At 37.1% G+C, this 26,835-nt stretch overlaps 1 protein-coding gene across 1 annotated transcript; it reads right to left on the bottom strand.

The window, feature by feature from the left end:
• On the bottom strand, positions 1-26,728 carry KBTBD3 (kelch repeat and BTB domain containing 3). The gene is made up of 3 exons (XM_037047732.1): positions 26,542-26,728; positions 5,105-5,350; positions 1-3,268 (listed from the first exon to the last, which is right to left on the bottom strand). The coding sequence occupies exons 2-3, from the start codon at positions 5,323-5,325 to the stop codon at positions 1,666-1,668; spliced, it is 1,824 nt and encodes a 607-aa protein (XP_036903627.1). The 5' UTR covers positions 5,326-5,350; positions 26,542-26,728; the 3' UTR covers positions 1-1,665.
• Positions 26,729-26,835: the final 107 nt, after the last annotated feature.

Below are 26,835 nucleotides of genomic sequence, written 5' to 3'. Positions count from 1 at the left end.
ACAGAGAGAGAGAGAGAGTCACCCACACCAAATAAGGTCAAGAGGGAGGGAGACCAATGCTACAGAACTGCTTTCATGCAACTGCCATCTGACTGAGGACACTCCCTGATTTTGTAATTACATGACAAGGTAGTCTCATCTAATAGCCTGTTCTATATTGAAAAATATATTTGAAACTTATGATTGCATACATTTATACAGTAAAAGAACCTTCATTTAGGTGTATTTCCATTTTGGAACATATTTCTAAAGAATATGTACATTTACTACAGAGTGTAAGAAACTACATTTGATTCCAAAGAAATCCAATCTGCACATTACCTGAGCTGTAAATAGTAGGTATTAAAACCTAAAATGCATATATCTTTTAAACTGATTAAAGAAACATACCCTGATGCAAAACAGAATAATCCTAGCTGAGAATATTGTTTGGGTTAAAAGTGATTAAACATCTAAATAGAAATAGGTTGTGAATACTATTATTAATACCAAAAGTCCAGTAATTTGTTTTAAATTTGGAAAATCATTCACTGTGAATAAATTACTAAAGTAACAAACCAACATGGTGTTTTACAGTTGATATGTATCATCACAGAAAACTGATACGGGACTAATTTAAATGCTGAAAAAACTCTTAATTACAACACAAATTTGGACATCTAATGGTTTAAGAAATTCAATGAAAATGATCCATTTACCCAGAGGTCAGATTTTCTATATTCTCAATTACTTTGGAACCTGGCAATAATACAGAAAAAGTATGTTAGCATTTCCATCCAAGAATCTAAGAACTCCACTCAAATGGGTTACATGTTAAGATAAACTCAGGTCAGTGGAACATAAAACTAGTAATTAAATAAAGAATGTTAACTTCTTGAACTTGAGCCAAAAACTGAGAGAGATATCATACTGCTAGAAATTGAAGCCAACTAAACTGAGAACAGACACAGCAATTTTAAAAAAAGCATTTCAGTGACTGCTGATGGCGTTGTGAAATTTTTCATGATACATTATGCTCTTGATGAACAGTTGAATCATTAAATAAAAGCTGAATCATAAAAAAAGTTAAACCATGTTTCGTGTGCAGTTTAGAGGGCTGGGGAACCACACTGCATTTTAGAAAAAATTGTTAACAAAACAATGGTGAAAGAAAAGGATTTTTAAAAAGCCGACTACGGTCAGAAAGAATAAGAATTCAACAACTCTTATACCTATAGTAACAAGGTAGGATTCTCCCTTCTTTGTAGTTTATTTTTCACTTTATCTAATAATAAAGTGTACATCATTCTTACTACCTGAAGAGATTTCTCGAATCCACATAGTACTAATCTGTGAACTTTCTTTTATTTTTACTAGTCTTTCTAGGATGAAGTACTTTAAAAATTAAAACATTAAAGTCTAAGAGTTTCATTTACATATGAAAATACTAAGTATTCTGGATTATAATCAGTACAATTTTTGGTACAATGTGTTTTGTATTTTAAATTTCTGGGAGCTGTATTTTAAGTTTCTTATATGATGTACATTCATAGTAATTTTCTAATAGGATACACAATTTTAATTTATTAACCTGTGAAGACCTTTTTACCAACTATTAATGTTAACACATTTACTGTAGGTTTCTGGAACCAGAATAGTTTTACGATGTCTAAGTACACACTACTTTTAGAAATGGTTGGAAAACCATGGATCCCTGTATTTATTAAACTGAATCACCTGGCAGTAGAATTCAGTTAAGGCTCTTGGCATTGGTGAGACTTCCTCCCACTCAGACCTGCTGCTGTGGTAGACCTGCACTTCATCCGTGATTTCATCTGGTGCGTAATCACCACCTAATATGTAAATTTTATCTTCAATTCCAACAGCACCTGCATTGAAGCCTGCACATTCAAAAGATCCTTCACCCTTCCAGACACAAGTATCTGGACAAAAACTGTAAACTTTATAGGTGGAAAGATCACATATATAGAGTGTGCAGTTTACTGGGACAGCCTTAATTAACGTTGCATGAAAAAACTGCCCGAACTCTGCAACTAATTCAGACCACTGATCAGTTGTAGCATTGTATTTGAAAAAGCAATCAAGTGATGGGTTAAAGGCATCTGTAATCTCTACCTCTGATCCAAGAACATAAATTACATTTTGGCATGCACTTGCTTCGGGGTAGTATATGCCCCTGGGTAAGGGGCTCACAGACATCCATTCTTTGGAAAGAGGGTTGTAAGATTCAACATCTAAGAGACTTTTAATGTCCTGAGATCCCGTAGTCTTGCCACCTATGACAAATAACCTATTGATAGCCATAACTGATGTATGCATGGTTCTGGGTGTTTTCATAGTTGACACCAGGAAGAAATCATTTTTGACTGGACAGTAGCACCAGGTTTGATCAGTGGCATCATGATATGACTCTGCAATGTGAAGCCGAACCGTTCTACAACACGACCCTTTGCAACCACCTGTCAAGAATATTTTTTCTCCGTAACTCGACAGACTAGATCCTGGCAAATCAATCAGATGTGATTGTGGCAGTATCTTCCACGAATCAGTTTTAATATTATAGCAAAATGTATATTGATTTTCTCCATTTTCCTCAGTTTTGTGAACAAATATGTACTTTTCAGTTGTGGATGGTCGAGCATCAGGGAAAAGTCCACCAGAACCTTGCACACACTTAATCGCATCCGAGATTATGTCAAAACAGTTTGTGCTCTTGAGTAAACACTCTTCACTGAGCAGACAGTCTTGAAGTGCCTCCTCAGGTAACTGATGTAATCTTACTTTTTTAATCAAATAAGGTAGATGCTTTTGCCTTGATTCTAAGTTATATTTAGTCCAATTAAGGACAACTTTCAGTACAGTTTCTTCTTCAGGGACATCTAATTCATCAGATTCCAGGCATTTCTGTAGTATTCCGAAATTCACCTCTAAGAAATCACTGGATTTAAATAATAAGGAAAAGTGATGCTGTACAAAGTATAATGCATGATTAAATAATCGGGTAGAGCCATAGCTATCTGACATAGATAACAACTGTAAACAATTGACAATATTAATACTTTTTATTAAAAAGTCACTGCAAGCTTTGGATAGGGAGGAAACTTGAAGAAATGATGACAACTGGAAGAACATTTCCACATTGTCATCTGTTATCTTTGTTTTCCCAGTATAGGCATAGTCAAGGAATGCTCTCACTGCTTTAGAGGACAAATTAGTAATGGTAACGCTTCCATCATCTCTTTCTTTCATGTTTACTTCAAACATAGCCCTGCAAAAATGAAGAACATAGAAGAAGAAGTAAACAGAAATATTCTATTACATGATAATTTTCAATATTAACTTAAAAAATTTCCTCTAACAAGTTGATTTAAAATATATTTATAAAATATATTTCAAAGCATCCTAAAAACTAGTTTAATGTCTAGAATAGTTATATATGATACTATTTTTCCATTAAATATATGTATTACATAACTCCCGCATTGCAAAATATATATATTATATCAGGGATATAGCAATTAATCCAAACGAGGTTATAAAAAGATTCAGATTTTGTATACTGATTTGATGTTCTTATATACTATTCATAAAATCAGAGTAAAATCTCACTAATGGCTGAATTTATTTATTTGTGAATTAATTACTATCAACCCTGCAGGTGATAATTAAAATTACTTAAGATACGTAATGCTTCTGGGCTCACTATTTAAAAGTCTCTTTCAAATTAATTTTCACTTCGGCAGTAGTGAGACCTGTGAACGATGGCACACAGTGCGGGATCAGTTGTCTCTGACACATCTGGGTGGGGAAATTCTCCCAATAAATAAACACACATCTAAAAGGACACATTTCATACAGCACTTCCGGAAAAAGGGAATGAGATTTCATAAAACTAAACAATAAGTGTATCACATCTAAGGTCACATATCTAGTAAATGGTAGAACTGGGATTTAGATTTAGAGCATGTGTATTGGGAGGCCAAGTACTTAACCATTATACTGAACAGCTCCCTCTGATGAAGGGGTGACATGAGGATAAGGGAGTAGGAAAGAATCACTTGGAAGAGAAACTGGATTAAAGCAGAGGGGGAGAAACTGGTGGAACCTGAGAGAGAGCATAAAAACAATTAGGGCTCCGGTGAAGCGTGAAGAAGAATAACTTAAGTGCCCTGAGACAAGAAATGGAAAAAAAACGAAAACATATAGCTAGGCAAACAGCTAATAAAAATTATGTTTTTATCTTAAGTCTTGTTCTTTTTAAAGTAAGTCTGCTTATTAGAGAGGGTTTAAATCCTGCTTACTTCAAATAAAAATTACTTCCAAAATGGAACATAATGCAAAATACTGCAGTGAGGGCTTAACCTCATTGCAGGGTTACTAACAGGGCTGAAGCCCAGGATGTCACCGGACATCCAAGTGTGTCTGACCAAGAAGTCTCGCAGGGTGGGCCATGTGTCTGCCCTTCACCTCGCAGACTCAAACACCCAATGTGGAAACAGTGGGTTGTTAGAGTATCATGGCTAGGACACTCCTCGTAAGATGATATACCTGGGACACAGCTTATACTCAGTAGGTTGCCTAAAACCAGAACAAGTCGGGTGCTCTCCAGAAGTGCTTCTGGCAGTACTTTTCCCTACTATCGGAGCAACTTGGCCTAAGAGGACAAATCCGACACCTTCCGGGGCAGAGTGACTCGCCTCCGGATAACCCACGGTTGTAATACACGACCCTGAAAGGTGTTTCCCTCTCAGACTCCTCATGTTCTTTGAGTTTTGCTTCCATTTTGGATGAATCTCTCTTTTCCTAAAAGACAGTGCAAAATCCCCCAAAATGAAACTGACCCCAGATCAAAACAGTTTTCCCCCAATCATTTTAAGGGACTAATGTTCTATAGAACTTTTGGAAATGCTGGCCTGTAAAGACCTAAGCTTTGCAAAAGATAGTATTAAATTTTCATACTCAAAAGTCATTAGTTAATCTAGGTTCTAATCAGCTGTTTTTGAGTATTAAAATGTACTGTTGAATGCCCCTGTGAATGGAAAATCGAGTTTTAAAAAATAATCATCTGTATAATAAAAACTGAGGCACAAACAAGGTAAAGTACCTGAAAAAGTCACTGCATGCTGCTAACACACAACGATGACATGGGATTATTTCATCTTTCACAATTATTTTGAAATCATAAAAGACATTTTGTTCTCTAAAATTCTGCAGTACACTTAAGATTTTCTGTCCATGATCTTCTGACACAAGAAAGTCGTTAATCTTCTCAGATGAAATTCCATTACATGAGCTGTGTTGATTGAAATCATATGAATTATCCATAGCCAATTTCTATCTCTTCTTAGAACTGAAATGAAGAAAAAAATCACTGAAGTAGAGTCCTAATAAAATTTTCAAATCAAATTTGCCTTCGTTATCAATTACAAAAAATGCTCTCTAGGAACAATCTAAGATAGCAAACCTTGTTGTAAACATGTGTTTTCATGACATTTAAAAATAATTCCTTTTGAACTTTTATAAATATTGTGCTCATTGGGATAAAATTTATACCATTAAGGGATAAAATTCAAGGCTATATAAATGTGTTAAGTAGCACAATTTATAAGTTGTAAAAATACTTTATATAAGATCTTACTGCGTGACTAGCCCAGTTACATGTAAGAGCTATCATTTATATAGTGATCATCATTTGGGTGCATACCCAACACATCCTTCTCCCTGCCCATTCATTTTCTTCTGGTAGCAAAGCAGATGTTAAAATGTTGATTCTGAGCCATAGATATGCCTTCTACAGTTAGACTTTTAAAAGACAACTGATTGGGAAAAAAATCAACATTAAGTTGTATTAACTAGTTATGGATTTTACTAAGGAAGAAAAAGGCAAGCATTGGTCCACACTGGCCCATTTGAAAGCAGAAAGAAACAGTAAATAACTTTATTTTTAAAAGCCTTTTAAACATTAAGTCAGAAATCCCAGATCGGTAAAGGCCAGACAACTGACTTTCCCAAACCTGAAATTCATGAAAGTTTATACCATCAAAAGCAGGAAAGTGAGAAACAGAATGGAAAAGAAGACTTGGAACTAGAAAAGCCAGAGAAATAGAGATTCTTGATTACTTAGTATAGTTCTGTTTCGGTTATCTATTGCTTTGCAAATCATCCCTAAAACTTAGTAGTTTAAGACAACAATTTAAAATCTCCTATGATTCTGGGAGACTAGGTGGAGCTTCTTGCTTGGGGTCAGTCAGGTGGCAGCTCTCACTGAAGGCACCTGAGGGACTGACTGGGTTAGAGGTCCAATGTGAATTCTTCACTCACATTTCTGATGATTCAAATGGGATTGCTAGAACAGATGAGACTCTCCCCCCCACCCCCCGCCATGCACTTTGTCCACGTGGCTAGCTTGTACCTCCTCATACGTGGCAGTCTCGTGATATCTGGACTTCTTTCATGGAGGCTTGGTTCACCCAAAGGGGCCGTTTCAAGCCTAGGTGGAAACCAAACACTGGAGAAGTAGTCTCAGTGGTTCTAAAGCACCAATCAAAGCTACATTCTAGGACTGAGACAATCTATTGCTGTGTACAGTAACCATGAATCATGTACAGGTATTCAAATTTAAATTACTTAAAATTAAATAGTTAAGTAATCAGTAGCCATATATATAGTATCATGGTTACTTTTATGTATAAACTTCACTGGGCCACAGGGTACCCATATACAGAATAGGGTAAAAGTAGGTTTATAATAATATAAAAATACTCACGACCACTCAAAGAATACTCAAACTATAACCTACTTCTGCCCCATCCTGTATTTGGGTAAACATTATTTGTGGGTGTGTCTCTGAGGGTGTTTCTTCATGAGACTAACATTTGAACCAGTAGACTGAGTAAAGCAGACTGTTCTCCCTAATGTGAGTGGGACTCATCTAATCCACTGAAGGCCTGAAGAAAACAAAAGGCTGATTAAGAATTCTTTCTCTCTGCCTGGCTGACTTGGAGTGGGACATCAGGTTTCTCCTACTCTGAACTCAGACTTGAACTACAACTTTACCATCGGCTATCCCAGGTTTTCCAGCTTGCTGACTGCAGATTTTGGTACTTCTTAGTTTCCATAAACACATAAGGCAACCCCTTACAGTAAATCAATCCATCTATCCAGCCAGCCAGCCAGCCTGCCAGCCCTCCGATTGGTTGGTTTGTCTGGGAACCCCCAACTAATACATGCTGCTAGTGCCTACTATATTGTATAGAATGTATACAGCAAGCTCCACTGGATAGCTGATGTACTATTTATATTAAGAATAGTATGCCTGTATAGGAGTGTCTGATTGCAAGTATGAGTGTGTATGCATGCATATTTGAATGTAATTGGCAGGATTATTGGAAAAATAAGTTCCCTGCAATGATTTTGTGAGTATTGGTCTGAGTGGCTGTAAACAGGGAGCATTAAAAATGAGAGTGGGTGAAATGGAGGGAAAGTGATAGTGAGAAGCTTGAGGGTAGTTCTGAACCAGGTGTTACTCCTGATCTACTTCTCAAGTCTAGCAATAGGCTGGAGCATCAATCTGTTAGTGGAAAGAAGGACCTCATCTCCACAATCTGCCTCAGAGTGCAACCGTAATTTAACATTTTAATTAAAATACATTTTCTCAAGGCTGCAGCCAACCATTTGCTTTCTTAGATTGTATTACTAAAAACCTGTGTTTTTACCCCTTATCTAAACCTTTTTTACAGCTTAGAGAAGTCGACTCCAGGGGAGAAAGGGAGAAATAACTGCTCGGCGCCAGCTGTGCAAATCCATAGGTGTCCACAGGAAATCTACCAATTCCTGCCTGAAGACAGACTGCGCTGAAATGTGAGCAGGAAGCCCCCTCCCTTTCCCATGCTCCCTCTTCTCAGGAGAAGCAGCACGTTCCCCTCCCCTGCCTCTTTGTTCTGCTTTATCTCTAAATCCTCATAAAAACCTCCACCTGCACTGAAATTTTAAGATGGGTTTTTCTGATGACACAAGTCTCCCATCTTCTTGAATTGCTTGCAATTTGAATAAAACCTCTCCTTTTTAACTGCACCTGCCTCACAGGTTTGGCTTTCATTTGAGTAGGCAGTGGAGCCTGGGTTTTTGTTACAAGAAAATCATAAAATTGGATGGGAGACTTGGTCTCTACCCACCCAAGTCAGTATAAGTAGAATAGAGAGCATAGAAGTCCATCTTACCAGGGTGTAACAGGGTGCCTCAACTCTCCTCCAATTTTCCCACTGGAGTAATGTCAGAGAAGGCTGAATGAAGAGCCAGGCCATTAATCTCTGCAGAGTGCTAACAGTGTCCATCAATCACCTCCCCCTCACCATAAGTCAAGACCATGTGGCACATGGGGAGCCTGCACTTCTACTACCAGCTGACACTAATATGGGATTCCTCCCTCTCCTTGCTGGAGTCAAGTCAAAGGCCTAGTGCAGTCAAGAATTTCACTCTTACTCAGTAGCAACAAGCCAACCTCACACGGTATCAGTGGAGACCACATCAAGAACAGCAACAAGGTGCTCCTCCCTCTCCCAGCCAGAGTGCTATCAGAGAATGCAGAGAGGGGAGCCTGAATTCCCAATTCTATCCAGCAGTAAAAAGGAGACCCTCCTATCCTAGATGTCAGCATAGGTGAGATACAGAATCTGGACCTCCACCCCAACCTGGAAGTAATTAAGCGATGACTTTAATTGTCAGAAAAGACCTGCCAAAATGCAAAATTTAAGTAAGTTTCAGAGTCTTACAAGATAATATTCCAAGAACCAGCAATCTATCAAATTGAATGAGAAAAACAGTCAACAAATACCAACACTGAGATGACACAGATGTTAGAATTATCTGCTAAGAATTTTAAAACAGTCACTATAGAAATGCTTCAAGAAGAAATTATAAATATGAAGCAAATGAAAAAATAGAAAATCTTAGGAAAGGAAGAGAACTAAAGAAGAACCAAATGAAAATTTTAGAACAAATATAATAGCCAAACACAACAGAGTGGACAAAAAAAGAAAGCATCAAGGAGCTTGAAGAGAAAACAATAGAAACTACAAAATCTGAACCTTGTGTACACAATGAAAAAACACTGAAAAGAGGAAAATCAGATTAAAAAACAAATGAACAACTTGAAGAATATGTGGGACTATAATAAAAAACCTGACACATATTCGATCAAGGACAGGAAAAGAGAGTGGGACTAAAAAAGTAGCTGATGAAACAATGACTGAAAATGTCCAAAATGTGGCAAAAGACATAAGCCTATAGATTTGTGAACATGAGTAAAGCCCAAACAAGATAAATCTAAAGAAATCTATGCCAAGGAACATTACAGGCACACTTCTAAAAACTAAAGACACATACAAAAATTTTGCAGCAAGAAATAGCTTATTTGTAAGGAAAAATCAATTTGAATTTAGTAGGTATAGTAAACAATTCCACAAATAATTTGATAGTACAGGTGAAACAGACTAATTCCTAAAAAAAAACACACATTACTACAACTCAATCAAAATGAAATACAAAATTTAAATAGCCGTGTAACTGCTAGTGAAGTTAAATTCATCAAGTTTAAAGAAGAATTAATACTGAACCTAAATAATTTCTCCCAGAGTACAGAACAGAAGGAAATATTTCCTGACAAATTTCATCAGAATTATTGTGGTACCCAAAGAGAGACAGTACAATAAAATCCCCTAAACTACAGAATAATATCCCTTACAAATATAGATTTTAAATTGTTTTTAAAAATCAGCAAAAAAAATCAGAAATATGTAAAAGGAATTACATACTATGACCAAGAAGCTTTATCCAGGGATGTAAGTGTGGTTCAATATTTGAATATCAATCAATGTTACCCACCACTGAAGCAAGTTATAAAAGAAAAATCACATGATGGTATCAACTGACACATTAGAGTCATGCACCACTTGACAATGATACATTTGGAGAAGCAAGTCACTAGGTGATTTTGTCATTGTGCAAACATCATAGTGTATACTTACATAAACCTAGATGGTGTAGACTATCACACATCTAGGTTACATGGTATCCATTGTCATATATGTGGTCATTGTTGACTGTAATGTCATTATGTGGTGCATGACTGTAAAAGCATTTAAAACTTCAACACCTATTCGTGAAAAAAAAAAAAACCTCTCGGCAAACAAGGAACAGAGAAGAACTTTCCCAACTCGGTGAAGGACATCTATAAAAAACCTACAGCTAACCTTATACCGAATGGCAGGAGATTGAATGCTTTTGCTCTAAGATGAGGAAAATGGCCAGGGTGTTCACTCTCACCACTGCTATTCATCATAGCAATGGACATTCTAGTCAATATTCTAAGGCAAAAAATGTCTGTTATAAAAAGGTATATACACTGGAAAGGAAGAACAAAGTGTCTATTTACTGATGACAAGATTGTCTACAATGAAAATCCCAAGTACTCCACAAAAAATTCATAAAATTAGTAATCTGGTTCAGCAATTCCAGAGGACACAAAACTAACATACAAAGATTAATTGTTTTCTATAGGTGTCCACAGTAAATCTACCAATTCCTGTTCATACCAAAGCCATGAACATATGGTAACCAAAATTTCAAATGTAATAGCATTCATAATAGTTAAAAAGGAGAGAAATACTTATGTATAAATCTAACAAAATGTGTACCTGTCCTGTACATTGAAAACTGCAAAATGCTGACCCCCCAAATCAAAGAAACCTAAAGAAATGGAGAGATGGATCATGTCCATGAATTAGAAAAAATAACATAGTAAAGATGTTGATTCTCTCCATAACAGTATACAGGTTTAACACAATTTGAATCAAAATCCCAGGAAGATTTTTTTGTAGAGATAGGTAAGATTACTCTAAAACTTACACGGCATAACACAGAAACTAGAATAGCTAACATAATTTTGAAAAAGAATAGTAATGTGGGAAGAATCAGTCTACCTAATTTCAAGAGTAATACAGGTAAAGTAATCAAGACTGTGAGATACTGGTGGATCACACAGATCAGTGAAACACAATACATCACTAAGGAGTAGCTCCACTCAAGTAAAGCCAACTGATTATTTTTCATCTCCCTCTTCCCTTCCCCCACCCCAGCCGTCCCCACCTCCCCCCTCAATTCTACCCCCCTTTGGCTTTGTCCATGTGTCCTTTATACATGTTCCTTCACAACCATTCTCACTTACACCTCATTATCCCCACCCACCTACCCTCTGGTTACTGTCAGTTTGTTCTTAATTTCAATATCTTTGGTTCTATTTTGCTCACTTGTTTGTTTTATTGATTAGGTTCCTATTAATAGTGAGATCATATGGTATTTGTCTTTTATCACCTGGCTTATTTCACTTAGCATAATGCTCTCAAGTTCCATTTATGCTGTCACTAAGGGTAGGAGCTCCTTCTTTCTTTCTGCTGTGTAGTATTCCACTGTGTAAATGTACCACAGTTTTTTGATCCACTCATTTACTGATGGGCACTTATATTGCTCCTAAACTTGACTATTGTAAATAATGCTGTTATGAACATCGGGGTGCATGAGTTCTTTCAGATTGGTGTTTCAGTATTCTTAGGTTATAGTCCCAGCAGAGCCAACTGACTTTTGACCAAAGATCCAAAGGGCAAGTCAGTGAAAACACACATTTAACAAATAATGGTTAAGCAAATGGATGTTCACAAGTTAAAAAAAAATTACATTCAAAATGAATCACAGATTTAAATGTAAAACTATAAAGTTCTTAAAGGAAAATATAGGAAACAATCTTTGTAAACCAGGGATTAGTCAATCAGTTATTAGATAGGACATTAAAAGCACAATCCATGATATAGAGGCAAAAAAGTTGATAAACTGAATTTTATCAAAACTAAGAATGTCCCTCTATGAAGGGCTCGTTAAGAGGATGAAAAGACAAGCTATGGACTGGAGAAACTATTTGCAATGAAATCTGATAAAGGATTCATATCTGGAACATACAAAAAACTCTCAAAACTCACCAGGAAAAAAAGCCTGGCTGGGCAGCTCAGTTGGTTGGAACTCCATCCCATACACAAAAAGGCTGCACGTACAGTCCTGGGTTGGGGTGTGTATTGGGAGGCAACTGATTGATGTTTCTCACATCAATGTATCTCTCTGTCTCTCTCTCTCTATCTTTCTGTCTCATTCTCCCTAAAAATTAATAATTTAAAAAAACCTCACCAGCAAAAAGCACACACACACAGACAAAATAATCCACTTAAAAAGGGGCAAAAGACATGAAGAAATATTTCATCAGAGAATATATACAGATGGCAAATATGCATGTGATGTGCTGTTCAGTATCATTAGTCATTATAGGAATGCAAAATTAAGACCACAATGAAGTATCTACCACCATCCATCTATTCAAATGGTTAATATAAAAATAGTGATAACATCAAATGCTTACAGGCTGTAGAGATACTGGATCTCTCATACATTGCTAGTGAAAATTATTTGAGTTTCTTAAAATTTTGAACATAAGATAGTGATTGCATCTAGTCAGGGAACTTGATGGCACAGTTCTGCCTGATTTGAGACCCCAAACAACAAGCCTTACTTCACTTAGGACATAGTTATACTGCCCACCTGGTCTGGGAAGTTAATTTTAGTCCTGTGCTAAAGTCCTAAGTGCAGTCCACAGTCCCACCCCATCAAGTAACCTGGCCAGAGGACCTGGGAAAACTGAAAAGCCCAGCAGCACTTAAGCAGATCACCCAGCCAATGATTCCACCCATCTGCAAAGCCCAGCTGGTAAACCCATTAGGCCAGGGAGGTGCACAGTTTTATCTTATTCAGGTTCCTAGACAGCAAGACATACCAGCTGTGGAGTCTGTTACACAGACCCACCAAGGCTTGGGAAGCAAATACGAAGGCCTGCTTAGGGCTGAATACAGCCTGCAGGACTACCAAAGAAGAAGCCTAACCAGAATACCTGGAAAACTTGATAGCCTCACCTACAACTCCACTTACAACAGCACTGGAGCAGAGAGACAGGCTAACGTGGCACCACCAAAGGAAAGTAATAAAGCTCCAATAACTAACCTTAAAGAAACAGAGATTTATGAACTGTACAAAGAATTCAGAATAGTCCTCTTACAGAAATTTACTGAACCACAAGGAAACACACACAATTAAATGAAATGAAGAACAAAATGAGAAATTCAGCAAAGAAGTAAAAGCCATTTAAAAATACCCAGAAATTTTAAAGTTGAAAATAGCAATCAATGACTGGCCTGAAGAATTCATTGGAGAGCTTAAACATCAGACTCCATCAATCAGAAGAAAGAATCAGTGTACTATAAAAGGAGGAGATCAAGGGAAAATAAAGAGTGAACACAGACTATGGAGCCGTAAGACACCGTCAAAAGAACAACATATGCATTGCAAGAATGCCAGAATAAGGAAGAGAAAGGAGAAGGGACAGGAAGTATATTTAAAGCAATAATGACTGAAGACTTCCCAAACCTGGGGAGAGAAATGGATGTCCAGAGTCATGTGGCCCAAAGGATTACAAATAGGTTTAACCCAGAAAGGCTACACAGAGACACATTATAATGCTATTGTCAAAAGCCAGTGACGGAATGCAGCAGAAGAGCAAAACATCAGACTGCCACTCCCAATAAGACTATGGACAGAAATTATGTAGGTCAGTTGAGAACAAGGCAATATATTTAAAATAGTGACAGGAAAAAATTATCAGGTAAGAATGTTATACCTGGCAAAGCTGTCTTTCAGAAAAAATGAGAGATAAAACTTTCCAACCCCCACCCCCCCAAAACCAAAGCTATGGGAGTTCATTACCACTAAACTTGCCTTATGAGAAATACTGAGGTAAGTTCTTTAAGCAGAAATTGGATGCCAAATGACATCACAAGAACATATGAATGTAAATGTAACACTGACAATAGTAAATATAGTGTCAAAGTCAGAGTCTCTAACATTGTAATGGTGGTACATAATTCATTGACAACTCTAATTTAAAAGCTAACATATTAAAATAACCATAAATACAGTAATTTGTTACAGAATACGTACTATAAAATGTATGTAAATTGAAATATCAGCCCTGACTGGTGTGACTCAATGGACTGAGTGCTGGCCTGTGAACCAGAGTCACCAGCTCGAATCCCAGTCAGGGCACATGCCTGCGTTTTGGAACAGGTCCCGGTATGGGGTATGTGAGAGGCAACCACACACTGATGTTTCTCTCCCTCTCTCTCTAAAAATAAGTAAATATTTTTTACAAACTTAAAAAAATGAATAGCCTAAAATATATGGGGGGAGCGAAAGTGTCCAGTTTATATATGTTATAAAAATTAAGTTATGAGCTGAAAGGGTGTTATATTTATGTAAGCCTCATAGTAACCGATAAGGAAAAACCTGTAGGAACTACATACAATATTGTGATACAGGAGTGTAACATTACTACAAAAAAATAATCAAATCACAAAGAAGACAGAAAGATAAAAAGAAACAAAGGATCTACAAAACAGTCAGAACCCAACAACATGGCAAGGCAAGACTTTACCTAGTAATAATTATTTGAAACGTAAATGGGTTAAAATTGAAATCAAAAGACAGGATGGCTGAACGGATTTAAAAAATCCAACAATAAGCTGCTAAGAAGACACTCCCTTTGGTAAACAGATTGAGAGAAAAGGTGTAGAAAAAGGTATTTTAAGCAAATGGTAATCAAAAGAAAGCAGGAGTAGCTGTACTTATAACAGACAAAATAGATTTGAAGCTAAAAATGGTCAAAGGAAACAAAGAAAGTCATTATATAATGATAATGGGGTTGATCATCAAGAAGATACAAAAATTGTAAATATTCAGGCATGTAACATCAGAGCATCAAAAATATAAAGCAAACACTAACGGAACTAACAGGAACTATAAATGGCATTACCATAATAATTGGGGACTTTAATACAACACTTTCAACAATGAAGAGACCATCCAGTCAGAAAATCAGTAAGGAGACAGAGGATTTGAACAGCATTGTAGACCAAAGAGAACCAAGAGATATTTACAGATGTTCTGTCCAGAAAGAGCGGAATAATCATTTTCCTCAAGCATAAAGAGAACATTTTCTAGGATAAAGACATATGTTAGGACACAGACCAAGTCTCAGCAAATTTAAGAATACTAAAAACATACCAACTCTGTTTTTTAGCCACAATCATATCAAACTAGAAATCAGTAACAGGAGGAAAACTGGCAAATACTTGAAAATTCAACAACACTCTTGAACAACCAGTATATTAAAGAAGAATTTAAGTAGGAAATAAAAAGTATTTTGAACGCCGCCTCAAGCTGGTTGGAGCATTTCCTGTATACCAGAAGGCTGCGGGTTGGATCCCTGGTCAGGGCATACCCCTAGGTTGCAGGTTTTAGCCCTGGCCAGGGTGCATATGGGAAGCAACTGATCTCTCTCCCCACCTCCCTGTCTCCCTCCCTCTTTCTCCCTTCTCTCTCTTTATCTGTCTTTCTCCCCCGCTCCTCCCTCCTTCCCTTTCTCTCTAAAAAAAATCAGTAAACATATCCTTGGGTAAAGATTTAAATACACACACATATTTTTTAAATCTTGAAAATGAAATTACAACATACTAAAACTTATGGAATGCACCAAAAGCAATTCTAAGAGGAAAATTTATACTAATAAATGTATAAACCAAGGAAAAAGAATACAAATAAACAACTTCATTTTACATCTCAAGGATTTGGGAAAAATAAAGAAATAATAAAGTTTAGAATAGAAATAAATGAAACAGAAAATATGAAAACAAGAAAAAGACTGACAAAACTAAGATGTGGTTCTTTGAAAAAAGTTGACAAACCTTTACCTAGACTAACCAAAGAGAGAAAGACAAGTGGAGAGATCCCAAATAATAAAATTATAAATGAAAGAAAAGACACTATAACTGATACCAGAAGAATACAATCATACAATTCTACTATGAACAATTATACACCATCAAACCAGATTACCTAGATAAACTAGAAAAATTCCTAGAAACAACCTACCAACTCTGACTCATGAAGAAATAGAAAATCTGAATAGACCAATTACCATAAGATTGAATGTGTAATTAAAAACCTTCCAACAAAGTTCAAAAGCAGATGGATTGATGGGTAAATTTTACCAAAGATTTTAAAAAATATTTTATTTATTTATTCTTAGAGGGGAAGGGAAGAAGACAGAAAGAGAGAGAGAAACATCAATGTGTGGTTGCCTCTAATATGCCCCCTACTGGGGACCTGGCCCGCAACCCAGGCATGTGCCCTGACTGGAAATCGAACAGGTGACCCTTTGGTTCACAGGCCAGCACTCAATCCACAGAGCCATACTAGCCAGAGCTTGCCAAAGATTTTTAAAAAGAATTAACAGCCATTCTTTTCGAACATTTCCAAGAAACTGAAAAGGGAACACTTATAAATTCATTTTATGAGGCCAGCATTACCATGATACAAAAGCCATATAAGGCCACTACATAAAAAGAAAACTGTATGCCAATATCCCTAAGAAATACAGATGAAAAAATTCTCAACAAAAATACAAGCAGGCTGAATTCAACAGCACATTTAAGGATCATATGTCATGATTCATCCATCCCTGGGATGCAAGGATGGTTCAACATACACCAATCAATAAATGTGATTCATCACAATAATTATAAAGATAAAAATTGTATGATCACTCAAAAGATCCAGAAACAGCATTTGAAAATTCAGCATCCCTTCATAAATAAGAATTCTCATCAAATTATACAGAGAATTATCTCAACATAATAATAAAGGCAAACCATGACAAGCCCACAGCTAACATCATACTCAGTTGTGAAAAGCTGAAGGTTTTTTCTCTAGTATTAGGACTAAACAAGGATGCCCATTCTCACCACTACTCAACATAGTACTAGAAGTTCGGGCCAGAGTAATAAGGCAAGAAAAACAAATAAAAGACATTAGAATTAGAAAGGAAGAGGTAAAACTGTCTTTGTTTGCAGACATCATGATTTTATATACAGAAAAGCCTAAATACTCCACCAGAAAAGTGTTAGAAATAATAAATGAATTCAGTAAAGTGGCAGGATACAAATATAATATACAAAATTAGTAGTATTAACAACAAATTATCAAAAAATGAAATGAGAAAAATCCCCATTATAATTGCATCAAAACCAATAAAATACATAGAAATAAATTTAACCAAGTAAATGAAAGATTTATATACTGAAAACTATAAGACATTGATTAAACAAATTAAAAAGACACAAATAAATAGAAGGATGGCCTATATTCTTAAATTGGAAGAATTAATATTGTTAAAATGCCCATACTACCCAAAGCCATCAGTATATTCAAGGCAATCCCTAAAGAGATTTCCAAGGCATTTTTCACAAAAATTTTAAAAAATCCTAAAATTCATACAGAACTACCAAGACTCCAAATAACCAAAAAAATCCGGAGAAAGAACAAAGCTAGACATATCACACTTCTTAAATATTACAAGGGTATAGAAATCAAAGCTGCATTGTGCTGGCATAAAAATGGACACACAGACTAGTGGAAAAGAATTAACAGCCCAGAAATAAAGATATACAGTAAAGTAATACTTGACAAGGAAACCACAAATAGTGGAAGAAAAACATTTTCTTTAATAAACATTGCTGGGAAATTGGATATTTATATACAAAAAATGAAACTAGATCCCCACCTCATACCACTTATAAAAATTAACTCAAAATCAATTAAAGATGTAAATATAACACCTAAAACCATAAAACTCTTAGAAGAAAAATAGGAAATAAGCTCCTTAGCATCAGTAATAGTAATGATTTTTTTCTGATATGACACCTAAAGCACAAACAGCAAAAACAAAAATAAACAGGTGATATTACATCAAACTAAAAAGCATCTGTATAGTACAAAAATTATCAACAGAATGAAAAGGCAACCTACAACATGGGAAGAAATATTTTGAAATCACACATCTGATAAGGTATTAATATACAAAATATATAAGAAACTCATAAGACTCACTAGCAAAAAACCCCAAATAATCCAATTAAAAATGTGCAAAGCACCCAAATAGACATTTTCCAAAAGAAGATGTTAATGGCCAACAGGTACATGAGAAGGTGCTCAACATCACTAATCATCAGAAAAATGCTAATCAAAGCGCCAAGATGTTACCTCACACTCATCAACATGGGAACTGTCAAAAAGAAAAGTGATGATAATTGTTGTGGAGAATATAGAGAAAAGGGAACCCTTGCCCAGTTTTGATGTGAATGTAAAATCACAAAGCCAATGTACGAAACAGTACAGAGGTGATTCAGGAAATTAAAATTAAGCTACCATGATCTAGCTGTTCAACCTCTGGGTACATATCCAAGAGCAGCTAAATCATTATCCTGAAGAGATAACTGCAACCCCGAGTTTACTGCAGTGTAATTAAAAATAAGGAAACAAATGTCTATGGGTAGATTAATAGATAAGAAAACTTGATATTTATGTGTGCACACATACAGGAATAGTATTTAGGCATTAAAAAGAAATCCAACCATTTTCGACAACATGGACGGAACTTATGCTAAGCAAACTAAGTCATACAGAGAAAGAAAACTACTGTATGATGTCACATATATGTGAAGTCACATATAAGTTTCAAACCTATAGAAACAGGGAGCAAATTGGTATTTTCCAGAAGGTGGGAGAACTGTGTGAATGTGGTTAAAATGTACAAACTTCCCATTATAATGTAAATAAATTTTGGAGATGTAACATGCAGCATGATGACTACAGTTACCAATATAATACTGCATGAGGTCTGTCCAGAAAGTATCCAACTATGCAATATGAAAAAGAGGCATTTATTGAAGAAAACATAAGAAACACTGTACACATAACATCTCAGACCCCATCGAAGTAGGCGCCTTGGGACCTCACACAGTTCTCCCAATCACATCAGCTGCTTGCTCGTATTTCCCTAAATCTCATCTATAGTCTGAAATCTCTTTCCTTTCAAAGTTGATTTTAGTTCTCGGAAAAGTCAGAAATTTGGGCTGCAAAAGGGCTGAGTCACCTGGGTGACTTGATGTCTTGCCAAAAACTCTGCACCACANATCTCAGACCCCATCAAAGTAGGCGCCTTGGGACCTCACACAGTTCTCCCAATCACATCAGCTGCTTGCTCGTATTTCCCTAAATCTCATCTATAGTCTGAAATCTCTTTCCTTTCAAAGTTGATTTTAGTTCTCGGAAAAGTCAGAAATTTGGGCTGCAAAAGGGCTGAGTCACCTGGGTGACTTGATGTCTTGCCAAAAACTCTGACCACATGTGATGCATGAGTGGGGGCACTGTCTTCATGAAGCTGCCAATCACCAGTTGCCTGCCAATCACCAGTTGCCTATAGCTATGACCTTCTGAATCCTCCAAATAGTTTCCATGGAGGAATGTTCAAGTTTAACACAAAATCTGATGCAGATTCACTGCTCTATTCCCTCAGTTATTTTGAATGAGACAGCCACACAGCACATGTGCTCATTCAACAGTGTCTATTGCTTCCCCTGACCAGTACAGTGAATTTGTCATTGTTCATGCATGTGCATCCCAGTCTACTCTCCTCGGCTGCCAGGTTACACAGATGTTGTGCAAACTGTTCTCATTAACAATGGCTGGAATTTTTCCAGACCTTGTATATCTGAAACTTGCTAATAGTAGTTCTCAAAAGTTCTCATCAGAATAAATAACATTATAATTATGTAAAGTGATGGATGTTAACTAGCAACCAAAATATTGCTCAGTAAATAAATAAGTATACAACTGTGGTACATCTATGCCATGGAATATACTCACCATTAAAAAGGAACAAACTACTCATGTATAATAACTAATATGGATTTTAAGGGCACCATAATGAGTGAAAAAAGCCAATATCAAAAAGTCACATGCCATTTGATTCTGTATCTATTGATATAATATTCTTGAAATGACAAATTTAGAGACATGGAAAACAGGTTAGTGGACCCCAGGGACTGAGGACTACGGCTCACAGTCCTCAATTGGGACTGAGGAAGATGAGGTGGACATGCACAAGACAGGGGGATATGTATGCATAGGAAGACCTTTATAGTAATCTACAGCACTCTGTAACTTGACTGTGGTGATAGTTATAGGAATCTATCTATACATGTGATAAAATAACAGAACTATACACACACGGCATACCAATATCAAATTCCTGGTTTTGATTTTGGTCAATAATATGTAAGATGTAACCACTGGGGAAACTGGGTGAAGGATCAACCACTGGGCAAGTGATCAAACTACACTACTATATCTTTGTAAATTTCTGTATATCTATAATTATTTCAAAAAAATTGAAAGAAATGTATAGTAAAATATAAATTCAGTTCAAAAATTATTTTGATATTCCATTTTTATTGTTTCAAACATGCAGAAAATGCAAAAAAAAACCCATTGTTTTACTTTTGGTATAAGTGGTTCCTCGGTTTTTAAAAACAAGCTGAATATAAGACAAAACAGCTAAAATGTAACCAAACCTGAGACTTTCAAAGGATAAAAATCTGTATTTCTGCATAGTGGCATAAGTCTTGAGAATATCATTTCAAAAAATCCCATACATAGCTATTCACTTGTAAAAAGTTGTTAAAAGATAAAGCCTTCCATGCATATTCTAAATGTCAATTGCAAAAAGCTGAGATTTACATTCTTACATTTCGATTGCATAAGGGTTCTAAAGGCCCATCAATTACTAAAGACTCCTCTTGAGGATCTCTGAGGGTCTGGCTTGCTTTTCAGCCAGTGGACGCATGCGTTACACTGTACTATAGTATGTAAGTGGTATCATGAACATTAAATATTGTCAAATAGTATGTAAATATTGATGGTTAAAATCAATAACATACACTTAGCCAGAAACATTTTAATTTTTAATAAAAAATCCATAAGGCACTATTTTTCCTCCAAAGATTCTGCAAATCCAAAATCATATTTCACTAATTTGAAGGTGCATTTTTTAACATTTATCTAAAATTGATACATATCTTAAAATCACTCTTGGTCAGGTAGCAGTCATGACATATTTGTCATTATCTGTACATGCATCAGAATGTGAAGAATGGGTATCAGCTTCTTGAAAAAAAACCCTGGAGAGAGATAATAACGGTCACTCATTTAAGAAATGATATATCATTAATGTTCTTGATAGCAGAGAACAGGTGGAAACACAGGGACATCAAGACTTTGAGTTGACTCCTGGCCAAGACAGAGGCAGAAGTAGGCACAGTATGTATCCTCCCACAAGCAAAAGAAGGACAACAAATTTAAAAACAAAGAACAACCAGAACTGGTGGAAAATTGAACTGTATGGAAGTCCAGGAGCTTGTTTTAAAAACTTTATCTTTTAACAACTCTACAAGTGAATAGCTATGTATGGGATTTTTAAAATTGATATTCTTGAGACTTCTGCCACTATGCAGAAATGCAGATGTTATCCTTTTGAAAGTCTCAGGTTTGGGTACCTTTTGGCTGTTTTGTCTTATATTCAGCTTGTTTTTAAAACAAGCTCCTTAACAACCAAGGATCTAAAGAAGAAACATTCATCCAGACTGGTAGGTGGGGTAGAGACAGGCAGCCAGGTAGAGAGGACTGCAGAAAAGCAGTGGCTGGTAGAGCACGGGTAAGCCAGGGGCTTGCAGACTGGGCAGCCTGACATCTGCATGTGCATAAACCAGGAGGAACAACTAGGGAGTGAGACCTCAAAACCCAGGGTTCCAGCACCAGGAAATAAAGCCTGAAACCTCTGACTGAAAACTTCTGGGGCGGTTGACTGGGTAGCGGGAGAAACTCCCAGCCTCACAGGAGAGTTCATTGGAGAGACCCACAGGGTCCTAGAACATAAACAAACCCACTCACACGGGAATCAACACCAGAGGGGCCCAATTTGATTGTGGGTAGCAGGGGAAGTGACTGAAAACCGGAAGAGAGTGGAGCAAGCAGCACTTTCCCCTCTTGGACCACTTCCCTACATAGTGTCACAACCCACGCAGTCACGTGGGTTGCCCCACCCTGGCGAACACCTAAAGCTCCATCCCTTACTACTAACAGGCATGCAGAGACAGAAAAAAAAATGGCCCAAATGAAAGAACAGTTCAAAACTCCAGAAAAAATACAACTAAGCAATGAAGAGATAGTCAACCTATCAGATGCAGAGTTCAAAACACTAGTAATCAGGATGCTCACAGAATTGGTTGAATATGGTTGCAAATTAGAGGAAAAAAATGAAGGCTATCCCAAGTAAAATAAAAGAAAATGTACAGAGAACCAACAGTGAAGGGAAGGAAACCAGGACTCAAATCGATGGTGGGGACCAGAAGGAAGAAAAAATATTCAACCAGAACAGAATGAAGAAACAAGAATTTAAAAAATGAGGGTAGGCTTAGGAACCTCCAGGACATCTTTAAATATTCCAACATCCAAATCATAGGGGTGCCAGAGGGAAAGGAGGAAGACTCAGAAATTGAAAACTTATCTGAAAAAATAATGAAGGAAAACTTCCCTAATCTGGCAAAGGAAATAGACTTCCAGGAAGACCAGGAAGCTCAGAGAGTCTCAAAGAAGTTGGACCCAAGAAAACACACCAAAGCACATCATAATTACATTACCCAAGATGAAAGATAAGAAGAAAATCTTAGAAGCAGCAAGAGAAAAGGAGACAGTTACCTATAAAGGAGTTCCCATTAGACTGTCAGCTGATTTCTCAAAAGAGACCTTACAGGCAAGAAGGGGCTGGAAAGAAGTATTCCAAGTCATGAAAGGCAAGGACCTACATTCAAGATTGCTCTATCCAGCAAAGCTCTCATTTAGAATGGAAGAGCAGATAAAGTGCTTCTCAGATAAGGTCAAGTTAAAGGAGTTCATCACCACCCAGCTCTTATTATATGAAATGTTAAAGGGACTTATCTAAGAAAAAGATTAAACATATGAACAGTAAAATGACAACAAACTCACAGCTATTAAAAAAATAAGAAAACAACTAGAACAGGAACAGAATCACAGAAATGGAGATCACTTGGAGGGTTATCAGTGGGGGAGTGGAAGATGGGGGGGAAAGGTACAGAGAATAAATAGCATAAATGGTAGGTAGAAAATAGACAGGGGGAGGTTAAGAATAGTATAGGAAATGTAGAAGCCAAAGAACTTACATGGGCAACCCATGGACATGAAATAAAGGGGGAAATGCGAGTGGGAGGGGGTGTGCAGGGTGGAGGGGAATAAAGGAGGGGAAACGGAACTATAATAGCATAATCAATAAAATGTATTTTTAAAAAAGACTTTGAGTTGAAAGTGAATTAGAAGAGTTAATAAGACTATGAATGTGAAGAAGTTATAAGAGCATCACAATTTTACTCATATTTTCTTCATATTTATGAACTAGGGTAATATTATTTTACAAATGGCTTTCCATAAGTATGAAAAATTAAGTGATTAAATGTTGTGCTAGTTAAAATGGCATTTTTCTTTCCCAGTAGCACATAAAACCATGGTATATTTTGTTTTTTTTTTAATTTTATTTATTTATTTTTAGAGAGAAAAGAGAGGGAAAGAAACATCAATGTGTGGTTGCCTGTCACACACCTGCTACTGGGGACCTGGCCCACAATCCAGGCATGTGCCCTGACTGGGACTCAACTGGCAACCACTTTGTTTCATAGTCCTACCTCAATCCACTGAGCTACACCAGCCAGGAAAAGACTGCATCTCAGCTTCATCTCACCTTCTACTTTAAAACATTGAATCAATTTTCAAAACTACTGTTTACTTGTGCTTGTTTTAGTGTCTTCCATTAAAATCTGACTTACAGAATTGAATCAATAAAAGTACAAGAATCAAGCCTAAGAGCCAAACCTTTGATATGACAAAAATGCAAATGCCACTTTACAGAAGTAAAATGTTAAAAGTAAAGCTATGCTGTGACTAATCTGGGCTTTGATTTCATTGGGTCTTGCAGTAACATTAATTTGACAACTAATGTTTCAATATAAAGCATGAATTCTGGCCTATTTTAGCCAATACTTCTTAGAGTGCTAAATATACGCCAGGTGTTGAATTAGGCACTCGAGATAGCATGGTGAATAAATCAGATATGATCTCTGCTTTCTTTGTGTTGAGTATTTAGAAGACTGACAAATCATCGATTGTTATAAATACTATGAAGAAACAACTGGAAAATGGAAATAAAAATGAACTCTGCTGGGGGGTATACTCAACTTCAGATAATAACAATGGTAACAGTGAACACTTACAGTGTTTCATGTCAGGCTCTGTACCGCATGCTTCATATACTCTCTAAATCTTCAAAACAACTATGTAAAATAGATACTACTATTGTCCTCATATTATATACAGTGAAAATGAGGCTTTGAGAATTTAACTTATTTACCCAAGATCACATAGCAAATAAGCAGAGAGCTGGGATGTAAACCCAGACCGTATGGCTCCTGAGTCCTGTCCTCATCCACTACAATATTAGGGAGAGAGAGCTATCCTGACCAAGTGTAATTTAAATTGACACCTGAATGATAAGAAGGTAAGGGGTTGCTGAACAAAATCACATATAAAGCCCTAAAGAGAGGAAGAGTCCTTCATTTTAAAGAAATGAAAGAAGGCTATCATTGCTGAAATGGAATTAGTAAGAGTAAGCAAGGATGTTGGTGAGATGGGGCTGCAGGAGGCCAGTACTGCCTCATGCAGGATCCAGGGGCCACAAGAATCTGGAATTTTATTTTGAGTGCAATAGGGACCACAGAAGACTTTGAACTGAACGGTAACATGATCTTCTTTTTTATATTTTTAAGTATCTGATGTTTGAAGAATGAATTTTAAAAAGGTAAGAGAAATAGAGTGCAAGTCATTCATTTATTCAACAAATATTAGAAAGGTTACAGAATAGCTATTACTGTGTCCAGCACTTTTCCAGATACTGGGCATACAGCCAAAACCAATAAAGGTATGGTCCTCCACTCTGGAATACAATTTAGAGTGGAGAACACAGACACACACACACACTACTCTCTGCTTACATCAACAATTTTGCCCACTCTGGACATTTTCCATCAGTGCACAAAGTTTAGTGTCTCCCATCTTTAAACAAACATCAAACAAAAATATATCCTCTGACCTTTTATTCCCCTCTAGCTATCATCCTATTTTCTACTCCCTAACGCAGAAAACTTCTTTAAAGACGTCTACATTAACTCCACCTCAACCTACTACAATGAAGTTCCCTTCTTTCACTCTACTGAAAGGAGTGTTAGTAGATAACTTATACTTCACACATCTTTACATTTATTCTTATGTAGTTTTGTATATTTTATCTGCTTTGCCAGACTGTAAACTCTTTGCAGGTGATAAGTAGACCTTAAATATAGCCCCTGACACAGCCTTTCATACCATTAGCTAAACTAATACACAAAGTTAGTAATTCATTTTACAGCCCTTTGCAGATTTGTGTATGTGTTCAAAACCACATTTTCCTGCAAAAGATTGAAGGGGGCTCATGATATCACAAAAACCTAATGGGAACTAGTATAGCTAAAAAACAGTATACAACCCACATCAAAGAGCATGAAGATAATCGACAGATAACTGTTCTTTACTAATGCTGGCCTTTAATTAAAGTTCCTTGGCAGCCAAAGGAAGAAAAGAATCTGATTCTCACAGTCAATGTAGCATTTAATCTACCACAAAGTTGAGCAGTTACATTCATCTGCAGAGATTAATTTTTTTCTGGACCAAAACCTGGAAGGGGGTTTGATCACTAGGGCTCTTATAAAAGTCACCTACAGTCTACATGGAACAACTATGGAAACAAGAGACATCAATAAAAATAACTGAGCAAAGGCACAGAGTAATTCTGAAGGGTTGCTGAACTTATTTAATTTGGTTCTGCCACTTTTAGAGCAAGGACCTGTGATGTGGTGGAACCACTGGTGTCTCAACAATAGAATCCTCAGTCTTCCGAGGGTTTTGGTCCAGGCTTGGCGATCGCAAAACGGCACCTGAGTCACTTGGTGGTGAGAACAAAGGATCAGCATTACTCCTGCTGCTCGCGGGCAGCCTTTGATTCAGGCCGGGTAGGCGCCCCACACTGGGGGCAGCATCTTTGCCCCAATCTTGGAAAGCGGGATTCAGAGTGGGCGGCAGCTAGGAAGTGTCCTAGGTGAGCGGAAGGGTTTGACCTAAAGGGCCGGGGGTTGGCGGGGGAAGTCAACTTGACCCTATACAAAGCACAACTCCAAAGGGCACCATGCAGTCCTTTCTCAGACGCGGAAACCTCTCCCATCCCGAACACGAAGGAGCGACACAGAATTCTCTCTTCTGTGTGTCACAGGGACCGATCCTAGCTTCCAGGATTAGGATGTTACCATCCCACTCCTCCCTGAGACCCCAGAAATCACGCACCTGCAACCGCAGTACCCGAAGTCTCCACCCCAGTTTCTCTGCCTCCAGAAGACTGATCACGATTGGCTTGCACCGCTGTCCCGTTAGCTCTTTTCCAAGTGTGAGTGGCGTTAACTATCTGCTCCGGTCTTGGTCCCTCCTTTCTCTCGCCACCGACGCACCGCCCCACGTGACGTCACACGTTGCCGCAGAGCGCAGAGGCGTGTCTCCGTCCACCGCCCCAGCCGCTTCCTCCTAGAGGAGGCGGCGGTGGTGTTGGGGGCGGGGATGTGAGGGGGTCAGAAGGCGAACGTG

The sequence above is a fragment of the Sturnira hondurensis genome, unplaced genomic scaffold, assembly GCF_014824575.4.
Source record: "Sturnira hondurensis isolate 20B ecotype Veracruz unplaced genomic scaffold, ASM1482457v3 Scaffold0006213, whole genome shotgun sequence".
NCBI classification, from domain to species: domain Eukaryota; kingdom Metazoa; phylum Chordata; class Mammalia; order Chiroptera; family Phyllostomidae; genus Sturnira; species Sturnira hondurensis.
Note: the sequence above shows the minus strand (reverse complement) of the source record. Positions and strands in the feature narration are given on the sequence as shown.